The sequence below is a fragment of the Glycine max genome, chromosome 10 (genome assembly GCF_000004515.6).
Source record: "Glycine max cultivar Williams 82 chromosome 10, Glycine_max_v4.0, whole genome shotgun sequence".
NCBI lineage: Eukaryota > Viridiplantae > Streptophyta > Magnoliopsida > Fabales > Fabaceae > Glycine > Glycine max.
Window position 1 is genome coordinate 40587471 of NC_038246.2, and position 13102 is coordinate 40600572.

Genomic DNA, 13102 nt, shown 5'->3' on the forward strand with positions numbered 1-13102 from the left:
TTGGCAGAGAAACCATGGTGTTGATGGTGATGGTTCTGGCTATTGTTTTCCATGGCAGTAAGGAGGAGAGAGAGAGTTAAAGTTGAAATAAAGAGAAAAAAAAAAAAACAAGAGAGGGATAGAGAGGCTGGAGAGGGTTGGAGAGAGATCCTGCTGGAAAGGATTTGAGTCCTCTGACAAGAGATTGAACACATAAATATAGAGTTTGTACACAAACTGTAGTGATCTTAAAAGGTAAGTGTATACTGTACATGGTAATATAAGCTGTTACGTCCTGTATAAGGAGAGTAGCACAAGAATTGGAGTTTAAAGCTAAAGAATACATGGCAATAACCAAATTTTATCCCACTTAAGAGTCTAAACATAATGTGAGATCCGCTAAATAAATAACATACACGACATTATTTAAGCATAAGTAAAATTAATTTTAATTAAATAAAAATTATATAAATTTGAGATTATATATATGAGCATATATCATTATTGTAATAAAATAACAAAAATAGTGTCATTGTAAGTTGTTTGTCATTATCATTAATTTTTTTTTTCAAATACATCAACTCCCACCATGACTCGTATTCCATAAATATATGGCCTATAGTCTTCTTCCCCTCTTAATTACCTCAGGAAAGTGCTAGCTAAATATGAAAAATATGAAAGTTTCCTTCTTATAATTTTTATTTGTCTGAAAAGAATGGATGAGTTTGTTTAATCTTAAAAGAAGCCATTTTAAAATAAGTGTTTTAAAAAAAAATACTGTTTTAAGAAGCAAATATAATTTTTTTTAAAAATAAAATATAAATAATTTATTTTAAGTAAAAATAATTTAAACAGATACATCAAAAAACATAAAACTTTTTATTTTATTAAAAAATATATATTTTAAATAAATTTAAATAAAATCACTCAATATCTTTTAGAAAAACGAAATATGAAATATATTAAATAATAAAATATTTAAATATGAAATCATATGCATAAAGGTACGTAGGCAATAAAGTATTAAAAATTAAATTAATCTCTGGCAAAAAAAAAATAGTGATAAGAATATAATTTTATAAATGTAAGTTATAATTGAGAATTAAATATTTTTAATTGACTTGAAAGTCTGAATATATGGTGAAATATTAATTCTTATCTTAAATGACGAAAATATTAATGATTATTCTTGTAAGAAAATTAAAATTAAAATTTTGAATTATGAAGAAGAGTAATAATGAAAAAATTTCCATAAAGATGATTTTGAGATTAAATATTTTCAAATTATGTAATAATATATTGATAACATTTAAATTTAATGTAATGAATTAAAATTTAAAATTCGAATTGTTAAAAAGAGTAATAATGAAAGTTTTCCATAAAGATGATTTTGAGATTCAAACTTCGAAATTCCGTAATAATATATTGATAACAAATTAAATTTAATGTAATAAATTAAAAATTAAAATTTTAAGTTGTCAAAAAAGTAATATTGAAATATTTCCATAAAGATGATTTTGGGATTCAAATTTTGAAATTCTATAATAATATATCAATAACAATTTAAATTTATTTTCTAATAATTTATTATGCGCATGGCATGATAAAACAAATAAACTTGTCAAAATTTTGATTAAGACATCAGGGTCATGTCATGAGCTAGAGTTGTTACTTTTTTTTTTGGTACAATTCATACATTTTTGGTAAATAGTAGAATTTAATAAGTTCAGTTTTTTTATATAATATAATAATTTTCTTTTATATAATATACAATAAATTATAAGAATTTCTTAAGATTTATTCTTATTACATCAATATTTTTTCATTTTTACATTATTTTTGAGTCCCGATCATGTAACACTTTTTACACCTAAATTAATATATTAATTTATATATTTTTTGGTACATTTAGTGTCTTGTTATATTTTTTTCACCATATCATTAGTACAAATTAAATATTCAATTCTTTTTGTTGGGTAATATGGTCTAGTAACTCAGGTTTGTCAATGTTATAATCATTCTCATCCGTGTAGAAAGATCATTTTATGTCGGTTATTAGAATTTTGAACTTGATGAGGAAACAGTATAAGCTCTAGCTAGCTAAATAAGCCACCACAAAACCAACCGCATGTTTCCCAAGAGCTAGTACTGAAATACCATGAAAGAGTTGAAAATATGAATTGGGTGGACAATGAACAAGGCCAAGTAATGGTCTATTCAACCCCCAACATTTTCTTTCTCATTCAACCCCATAAAACATGAAAGTTAGAGGCAAGAGTGAGAGTCTGAAAACAAACCTTCAACAATGACAATGTCATGGCGGCACACGACATTCCACGATCGATAGGGCGATTTTGGAAGACACCTACGACGGTCGGTGAGTGATGGGGACGTGAGCTGAGTGAGAGGAAAAAATGTAAGGTGGGTGACTGAGGGCACGAGGATCTGAGCAACTTTAGGCATGAGGGTTAGTTACTTAATTGACTATGCATACCATGACGATTTTTCCAAAAATGTCATGGATTTCTCATCTCTATGACGGTTATAATACGACTCATCGTTATATGCTTCATTTGAAGATGAGTTGTGTAAAATCGTCATCATTTAAACACATTATAATTACAAAAATATCACTACCTATTCTTCTACGATGATTTCAAATGACTGATGTGAAATGTGCATCATAAAAACCTTTTTTGCTATAGATCTATAGCACTCAAACCTCATGTGGTGGCCATTTGCTGGTTGGTCTATCATATCGGGGAGGCTATTGGGTATTGAAAACAATAGCATGACTACTTAGACCTTGCTGGGAAGAGAATAGGCTGGGAGGGATGACATTTATAAATACTTTTATATGCTTGTAACTCTCTTAATAGTTGTTGTAACCATTTTAATAATATGCTTTACCTTTGGCTAAAAAAAATTCAAATGATTCTCTTTTTACTTTTAGAGGCTGGTAAAGATGCATTGTGCTAACATTAGTAAAACTCATATTTGCAAGTAATATTTGTACTATTTAACTAACTTTTAAATGAACAACAATATTCATCGTCATCGTCATAAAATGTCAAGGCAATACATTCATTAGGAAATCAATTTGAAAAATAATACAAAAAAATACTGAAAAAAAATATATTTGCCCCTTTGTCAATTGACTCAATTCTATCTACACGAGTAATGATTGACTATACCATACCAACCACACTGCACACCTTATCATTCAAGGAATTATGGTACAACAAAATTGAATGAATGACATACTTATTATATCAAGACCAAGTTAATTTAATTGTTTAGCATGGTAGTTAGCAACAAAAAGAAAGTCAATATTCTTCCCATAAATAAGGTAGTAGCTGAAGAAATATTGTGTGCACCCACTGTATGTACTATTCCAGTCGCTTCATCCTTCACTTTAATGCTGGAAGAGCCTAAAAAGCACAACACCACAATGCTAAGTTATTCTAGCATGCTTTGATATCAACAAATTTTTAACCCTAAAAACCAATAGAAATTAACCTGAGTTATATGAATGAGATACCTATAACAAATTAAGCTTCTTTTGATCAAGCTCAAGTAAATTAATAACCTTTCTTACATTTCTAATACCAAAAAAAATCATTAAAAAATAAATTACACTCCCCTAGGGGTGTGGAGAGAGGTTGGTGGAGATGGTGGATTTGAGGGAGGTTTTGGAAGGAGTGAGAGAGGGGCGGAGAGAATGAAATTAAAAGGGTAAACCCTTTCAACGAAGACGGTTGTTGAATATCTTATATTTAAAGTTAGTTGTTGAAGAAATTGACGTTAAAGTGTTTTCAAAGATGATTTTAAGAAAATCGTCTTTAAAAAGTTATAATTATTTACAAAATTGTCACTATTTTATATACGACATCAATTTTTATATAACCGTCATTAAACTTACATCTTAAAAGACCATTTTTGTAGTAGTGTCTCCACCTAAAAACAGCCATTAATAACCTTTCTTGTAAATTGCTTGAATTACACAACTCTCCTTTTAAATCTTAAAAAATCACAGCATCCTCGTGAGACTAATATATGCTACACTTTAATATATTTTAATGTAAATCAGCCTCTTAGGACAAACTTTTCACTCTTTGCGGCTCTCAGCATTATCAATAACTAATTTTGAACTCTTACTATCAAGTTTACAACTTTAGAAGACGAAATAAAATTTGGGCTTAGGATGTTTAAAATTTCATTTCATTTTCTCAAGTCTAAATTCCTAAAACAATAGTAGCATGTTCAAAATTAGCTAGGCGTAGACACTAAAAGTTGCATAGAGAAGAAAAATACCCCTAGAGACTTGTTTATCTTGCCACTTTAAGAGATCCGTATACAATAAAATAGACTAAAATGTAGCACATTCTTTTCTCAGGAGAAGAGTGTAATTGTTAAAATTAGAAGGAATGGGAAATAATTGAAGTATCTCTCAAGCGAAAGAAGTGTAATTTACCCCAAAAATAAACCTGAAAAAATTGTAAGCAGGAGTAGGTTTGGGCTAAGAATGATGAAATTAGTTTAAATTACAGAGTACTAAAAGGAAACAAGCTAGGTGATATGAACTTGAAACAACCTTGCATTTTACATTCTGCATATTAATATATAGTTGGGGTTATACTACTCCTGTTCCTTTTTATCTATTCATTTAAGATGATATAGCACACGAATTGAGAAATGCAATTAATACTGATTAAAAATTGTTTTTAACTTTCTAATATGACCTCCATTATTATTCCTCTTTAATTTATGATAAGTATGTAAAATATTTAACAATTAGGCATAATTGGAAAGGTAGTACCTAAAATTGTCTTGAACTTTTAAAAGACATAAATAGGAACAATTTAAAAAAAATGGACAAAGAAAAAGGAACAAAAGTAATAGTAAAACATACAACGAAGTAGGAAATAAAACATTATGAGAGGCGGCTTGGTACTCACAATTGTAGTCAGTCCATCCAATGGCCATATTTTCAAGATCATATATCACTAGTTTGTTTGATAGCACCAAATCTGCCATTGAAAATAATTCAAAGTTAATAAATGATACAGAGATCCAACACTAACAAGAAAATATTTACAAAATGAATAAAACTAGCTCCAATATCACACACACAGTGGCAAATGAAAAGGTAAAGATCCAAAAGTAACTTTACAAAAGTTTACTTAATTCAACACAAATAGATGAATAGTTGAAGAGCTATAACATGAACAACCAGTGTTAGAATTATAGGTTTTGGGTTATTGAAGAAAGAAAAGAGAAAGAGATAACCAACAATAATAAACATATTATTGACAGGATGTGATATAATGCACTAACCTGATACCCCTATTTACACCAAACATGTTATTACAAGAACAAGTCGAAGCTCACTAACAATAAGACTTATAATCTAACGACCCAAATATCTTAACAATCCAAGTTACAAGTACAAGTCAGTGGATTAATTTATATGCACCATTTAATTCTAAATTGTACCTCCAAGAAGGGTCATGTCCTTTCCATTCTTTGTTTGTGCCACACTTTTCTGCCAGCCAATACACCAGATACCATCCTGGGGACAATCAAAGACAAATTAAATTAAGAAACACCATAATTAAATTCTAGTAATTAATTTATCAAACTGAGGTACTCAAATAAATTCAAAAGGATACACAATATATCAGTAAAATTATCCAGATGACAATTTAAACCATCATTATAGTTGATATTGAACAATAGATAAGAACCTTTGATTCACAATTAGACAAATTTCTCTATAATTATACATGGCATTTAATATGCATGTATGATAAAACACTCAGGTGCATTCAAGGGATGGAGAAATCAGTTCAGACAACAGATTAACTTAAGATTAAAGCCCTTAAAAGAAAAACATATTTGTGATTTGAGTATCTAGCATCTACAAAGCTTCTCAAATAAGAAACTGGGTACATCTACAATCAAAGTTCCTACTCACTTTAAACTGGAACAGGTAGTCATGAGGATAAACTGTCAGTGATAGAGAATCTTCAAAATGAAGCTTGACAACTGGAAATCCACGATCAACACTGCAAGAATACAATGGTCAACAAACTAAGGGCTGAATATGCTAGACACTTAAAGTGAACTTGTTGTCTTCATGAAGTGATGAAATTTAATTATCAAAAAGTAAAATGCATTCCAATTACCAAAACATCATTTGCACAATTCATTCCCAATTACTATTTTAAAAGAAAACCATTTTTAACAGATGATTCTTTTGAAATATAAATTATTTGTAATGTAGCAACAAAAACTTTATATATCTCTATTCTACCTAAAATAATCAAACATGAGATTCTTTGTAGATAACCATCCAGCCTACTCAACAGCTCCCTTCAGAAACAAAGAAAAAGGACAAAGTAATACAAAAGTCCAAAACTGAAAATTCAAAGGACCAAGTAAGGGGATTCACATACTTTTTTTTGTTTCACAAAGTCCTAATAGCACCCAATACATCCACTTCATCAAGAAGCTAATCAGTAATTTTAAAGTCACCAAGTAAATATATGTCAAAACTCCATCCTTGCTCAAGTACACAAATTTTATTACACAGCCTCTGATCCTACTTACTACTGAATTATGTCCTTTATTTTATCACAATCTTTTTCCCTTGGCAGGTTTCAGAATATTGGATTACCAAATATTATCAAACAGGCATAGATAGGATATTTATAAAGATATATTTAAAGGGAAATATGATGTTGACACTTGATATCATACCCCATGGGCTAAAAACAACCAAGAAAATAAACCTGATGTATCTCAGATAAATTATGTGATATTGTAGGCCAATTAAAAACAATGAAGAATAAAGCAATACTTGTTCCAATGTAACAGAGAAATGTAAAATCTCAATAAAACAATGTCTCAAAGATAAGCGTCATACTTTCCAGTATACTGAAAACAACTAAATTGTTGCTCAACAAGATATAATTTCAGTCGAGGCTGCCGGGCCATAACCTATCATAAAGAACATTCATGAATACTCCAGTGGAAATATTGATTCAGTTAAATCTTTATACATACACTTACCTTTGGAATCAGTTCATCATAAACTATGGCAGGAAGATAAGCCAAGGTTGTTCCACTATCTATTATTGTCCCCTTCCCATTTCCAGAATCAAATATATCTGAGGGAAGCTGTAGAATATCTGTATCAACCTCAATACTCTTCAAAACCACGTTGTAGTGTGCCCTATAATAGATAAAAAAAAAAATTACAGTTAAGGCATAATTTTTCAAACTCAAGATCTGAACTGAATATCAAATACAACAATTTTTTTTACTGTTATGTGCAGGGCTGCCTTTCAGTTTTTGAGTTGTGGATATGCACTGTGTGCTGGGTTGTGGGGTGCTAAAGTGGTAGTGTAATGGGTCCATTTTGTTGGGTTAATAATTTTTGTAGCTCTTTAGTGCTGTAGTGCTTCACAGCTTTTGATTTACTCTCAGCACTTTCTTAATGATATGTTTGTTTGCCTTTCAAAAAAAATCAAATACACTATAACTTACAAGTATCAGAAAAAAAATTCACAACTTAAACCAGAGGCCTCAGATGAATATACTTTCATAAAACTGAAGGCCTTAAAAGCAACCAAAACAGAAAGAAGACCTTCATTATGTGGCCTGGTCACACATATAACTACTAGCTAGAGAGACAGATGGAATTTCATAAATGGCAAAAAAAATACAATTTTAAAATTAAATAATCCCAACAAGATCCAGAGAGGAAAAAAAACAGACAAGAAACTTGAAAAGGTCTAGCTCAATACAATCGCACTAATGACATTGATGTACAACAATAAATTTGATGGTAATATACAAATGAAAATCTATTAGAGATGATTCAGGTGAATGATTTATTCCCCTCCGGTGTCAAGCATTTACAACATTGGCTTTAAAATGATATCTTTGTTACTTCATTTTCTGAATCTTTTTAGTAGTAAAATAAATATATTACACTAAATGTATGAATGCAATACACTTGTCCAGATTGAGAAATAAAAAACCATGCAGTGCCAATATTCTATCAAATTTTCTATCTTCAAATAATATTAATAAGTAATGCTCCCTACTTCAATTACAGAACAACCTAGCCAACTAAAAATCTTGTGAACATGATATGAGGTTATATAAAAGATATTTCATTACTGGTAGTTTCAGTATTGCTTGATCACCAAATTTACCCTTGGATTTATATGATAACCAATATCATGGTATGAGAATGAAAGACTAGGTTGCTGCACATACATTCTTGGTACCAATGGAGTTGTACTGACTTTTGGTTCCACCACTTCCCCTATGGCAAATATTCCACCACCACGAATATTGTCAAGGCAGTGTGAAAATATTTTTTTCACCTTTCCAGATGCAGCAAGCTGTGAAAGCACAGAAGAATTTGATTGTCCAAAACCAATTATTCCATCAAGGGCTTCTTCAGAAGATGAACTCAATGTCCCAGATTGTACAGCACCACACCTGTCAGCAAGAGATTATCCAAAGAGATATAAACGGGGGGAAGTTGAAAATGTAAGATTTTTCATTAACTCTATCAACCTACGAACCTATTAACCTAAATATTTCTAATTAAAAATAATACACTGAAACTTCCCACTTGAATGCAAAGTATTTACATAACCAAAAACAGTTGACTCAAAAGAATGAAAATCCCATTCACAACCAAGATAATTCTCTCATATTGAACATTGACAGCAGGCATGATCCGCCTAAAAATTATCACGAGAAGTTAGTAATAAATGATACAATCTGAATTGTAAAGCATTAGTAATTAGTAATAATAATTATTCTCACCCAAAAATGATGCTGCTATTTTGTGGTGCTGTACGAAGATTGTCATTGACATGGTTATAAGTAAGATAATCCTGGACATAGTATCCAGTAGTCGCACTTCCGTCTCCGTAAGTTATGCTGTAGGGGCATGGAATTTCAGACTTGCAACCAGGAATTGGACCGTCATAAGTGGCAGAGCAAAACTCTTGGTCACAAGAAATCAACTCTGAAGTTTCCGAGCCCTTCGGGTCATAAAGAGTCAAATCTATCTGTTGCAACAACGACAACGACAAAAACACGATGGCGATTCAGAAGCTGAATTGAAGCTGTTAAGTGTTACAAAACATGGATACATACACCAAGATCGCTTTTCCTGGGACATCTGGAGCACTTAACACAATTCACCCACAGAATGTCACTTCCTGTATCAACTTGCACATAATAATCCTTCGGAGGAGAGCCAAGCCCAAGTTTCGTAAAATACAAACTAAACCAAATAAACAACAACATAACATAAGCATGAAATTAAGATAATCACTGCAAGCTTCTTCGTCATTCATATTTTAAAAAATCATAATAATAATTAAAGGTTTAAATATATTTAAGGTCCCTCATAACTAATATTGCTTTGGATCCCTACTAAAATTTTTACTTGTTCTGAGTTCCTAATATATTAAAACTTTTATTTTGAATTTTTTAATTTCAATATATGGGGACTCAAAAACAATCCAAAAATCTAGGTACCTAAATAAAATTCGGTCATTTATCAATATTTTAAACTTATTTAAGACATAATTAAATTAAAAGAAGCAAAAAGACGAACCCGGTTTCGGTGGGGAGACCATTGCCGCCGAGGTTGAGATCCACGGCGGAGAGAATTCGACCCCGACGGCGAGCGTCGTGAGCTTTGACAGCGTTTAAGCTCCTTTTCCGCCGCTCCACCGGGAACACAAAATTTCCGTTGGCAATGCAACCAATTTCCGCAACTAGAATCGCCACTAATATCAGTACAGCTCTCGGATCCATTAATTGGGTAGCCTAAGGACTTGAGTTGAAGTGAAAGAAAGAAATAGATCCAGCACAGTTCAAGGTAGATTCGATTCAACTACTGCAGTGTCGGAACAAAGTAAAGTTCCATTGGCGTTGTTGCCGTGTTCGGCGGCTTGTAATACAAAAATGGTGTATGTGGAAAGTGATTATTGGGGGAATGAGGGAAACCAACCAACTAGAAAAAAAATAACAGACTAACAGTATGCCAGATGGAATTAGTACTTTGCTACTGTTTCAACGTCAAACGACGCGTCTTCTACTCGTTTTGATATTTGGCACGCTTCTATTCTATCTCTTGTTCCTTGCCATATGGACTTCTTTTGAGTTAACAATTCTTTCATGCCGCTTCATCTCCTAAGATAATAGACCAACTTTTAAGTGTCTGATAAAAAATTACAAATATCTAATTCAAATTTGTCAAATAATATCAATTAACTTATCTAGATTTTCACACTTAAGGGGACATGTCTTTCATGATATAATTTTGTAGTCCCCAAAATTACATTTTTGGAAGTATAATGTGTTGAAATGTTATTTCCATAAACATGTTTGATTGGTATTTAATAATTGTAAAAAAAAATAATTAATTAAAAAAGTAAAAGTCATATATATATATATATATATATATATATATATATATATATATGATAATAATAATATAATAGAGATCTATGAAGCATTAATATTGATACGGACACGACACAAACACGTGGACACATGTAATGTTAAAAATATAGAACGTAGTATGGGTGTTGTATCGGTGTTAAACACTGATACGGATGCATGTTGAACACCGAACATGACAAGAAACTAGAGTATCTGTGTTTCATAGATAGAGATAAGTAATTATTGTAGAAAATAACTTTTATTTTCATGATATACCCCACTAACTCACTGTTCATCGTGTGAATAGAGTTTGTTTGAAACATGAAGATATAATATGTATGGGAATACAACAAACTCACTCAGAAATAAATTCTTGTAACCTTTTAAGAAACATCGGTATATATATCGTCACTCTCGTATTTCTGAAAATAGAATAACATGATATGAAACGCCTTCTTTAATAATCAGTATGTGACTCTTAGTTAGAAAATGTTCGACCAACCAAATAATGGAAGAAAGAAAATGGGATATGATTCAGAAATAGAGTTGCATCCCTGTTCACTTCTTTTCCTTTTTCTTAATGATTGTGCCTAATGTGATTATGAGCCGTTTATAAAAAGTAACAACATGATTATATTTATATTTTAAAGCATATATATATACATCCCGAACCAACCATCTATCGTTTTCTTACCTTTCTTTTTCGGCTTTTAAAAGCTTAAAGGAGAGGGAAGGTTAATTATATAAAGGACTCGCACCCAATAGGGACTTGGTGAAAATTAACTGTAAAGCTATGTGCCAAAATGATTAAAAAATAAATAAAAATTCATCACTTTTCTGTTCACGTTGTTATATGGCAAGATAATGTTACTAAAAATATATTTCTTCTTTAATGTTGTTGGAGAATGTTTCTATTAAACCAAACACAACATTACGTATTTACGTGTGACGATGTACGCTAATTACTAAAAAAAAAATCAAAATACAACTGACTGAATCAAATCAAAAAGTTTTTTTATTTAACATTTCATAGTTGATGCACACGTTAGAGACAGACTGGGAGGGAGACAGAGTTGATAATCTCTAATTGGGAAAAAAAGTTGCAGTCTCTAAGTTTAAAATTTAAATTTATAGTATAAAGAATACTTTTAATCAGTATATATATTTTTTGGTCAGGGAAAGGGGTTAAAGCTCCAGAAAGAACATTATCCTTGGCTTGTTATTTTAATTAGACATTTTTAATACATTTCCTCTTATATATGTGGTTTACACAGTATTTCAAATTACTTTTCTTTTGTTATTGTGAATAATATTTTTGATAAATTTATCAAAAATATTATTTATAAAAGAAAATTTAGTTTTAATTATAAAATAATGTTTTACTTATAATATTAAATATCTGATACTAAAAGTATTAAAATAAAAGATTAAAGTAAAAGTATCATACTTTCAAAATCTATTTGATACTTAAATATTATAAAAGATTTTATAATGTAAATTTGTATATTTTACATATAAAAATAATACATTAATATTATAAAATAAATAATACTATAAACATTAATTTTTATTTTAAATAAATAAATAAAGAATAGAAAACACCTCATTGAGTATAAGGATAAAAAAAATACTTTTATGCATAATTTATTTTTTTCTCTTCATTCTATTTTTTATTTATCTATATAAATAGATCGTTTTTTAACAAAATTATCTATTTAAATAATTCACTATTTTTATTGATAAGAATTAAATATAATATCAAGAGATATACAACCGTCAGACATTATGCAATCAATTGAGTTAAATCCTTATTCTATTTTTACTATTCTTGTTTCTTTTTGTTATATTTCTTTTTTCTTTACTTTTTCCATCGTCCAAATAAAGTATAGATGAAAGGTTTTGGTGGATGTGTATGTCTTCTTAGAACATATACAATCCATTATTGTTTATATGAGTTATTTATTATAATTTTATAAGTATTTAAATAAAAATTCATTTTAATATTAAAATAAGTATTTAAATTAATTTTATGGATCCAATAATACTGTAAAATTATTATTTAAAATATAATGTGGTTAAACAATAATGACTTATATAAGTAACAATACTTATATAAATAAATAACTTTATGTCATATGTTCTTGTAAAAAAAACTTAAATAATATTATTTAAAATTAAACACCTAATTAACAATACTCTTACACGTACACCTTCCAAATCATTCCTTTATTATTATGTTTGAATAAGATCTATGAGATAAATATTTTTCTCAAATACAATACAAGGTTATAATATGCATGATTTTAAATGATACTATAACATTCTATTTCAATTTAGTGTGGGACTGACGGCACTACTTGTCCCGTTTGGCGTCCCTTATCACGTTTGGCATACATCCCTGTCTGTGTATAATAATCGCACTTAATAAGAGGCTAATTAAGCAACGCATTTCATGTTAGACGAGAAACCAGGAAATTAAAGGTGATTGCTCCTTAGAATTTGCCTTATTTATGTAAGTACAAGAGTTTTAATCAAATTAAATGCTAAACTACTTGACAGTCATGTACCCACAACAAGGAGGTGAAATACGGCACAATCTTCATTGGCCAGCCTAATACAAAAACAGGTATTATACTTT

The 13102-nt window shown here is 29.8% G+C and overlaps 1 protein-coding gene across 2 annotated transcripts; it reads right to left on the reverse strand.

Moving 5' to 3' along the window:
- Positions 1 to 3026: 3026 nt before the first annotated feature.
- On the reverse strand, positions 3027 to 10107 carry LOC100804123 (aspartic proteinase 36). Of its 2 annotated transcripts, none has more exons than XM_003536114.5 (10): positions 9632 to 10103; positions 9166 to 9295; positions 8830 to 9077; positions 8269 to 8496; positions 7054 to 7216; positions 6908 to 6981; positions 5957 to 6047; positions 5476 to 5551; positions 4938 to 5009; positions 3027 to 3410 (listed from the first exon to the last, which is right to left on the reverse strand). In XM_003536114.5, the coding sequence occupies exons 1-10, from the start codon at positions 9832 to 9834 to the stop codon at positions 3268 to 3270; spliced, it is 1428 nt and encodes a 475-aa protein (XP_003536162.1). In that variant the 5' UTR covers positions 9835 to 10103; the 3' UTR covers positions 3027 to 3267. The 2 variants fall into 2 exon arrangements, 1 of the variants encoding a protein (XP_003536162.1); XR_001383246.3 differs by lacking the exon at positions 3027 to 3410 and adding an exon at positions 6296 to 6354 and having other exon boundaries at positions 4948 to 5009; positions 9632 to 10107.
- Between the last annotated feature and the right edge of the window lie 2995 nt (positions 10108 to 13102).

What these genes read in the sequence shown, in the direction of transcription:
- LOC100804123 (XM_003536114.5), bottom strand. Translation starts at nt 9,834, where the DNA reads ATGGATCCGAGAGCTGTACTGATATTAGTGGCGATTCTAGTTGCGGAA. An exon ending in GGTCTCCCCACCGAAACCGG is followed by an intron (nt 9,296 to 9,631) that starts GTTCGTCTTTTT and finishes TATTTGGTTTAG; the next exon opens with TTTGTATTTTACGAAACTTG. An exon ending in ACTACCTGTTCCAGTTTAAA is followed by an intron (nt 5,552 to 5,956) that starts GTGAGTAGGAAC and finishes GATTGTCCCCAG; the next exon opens with GATGGTATCTGGTGTATTGG.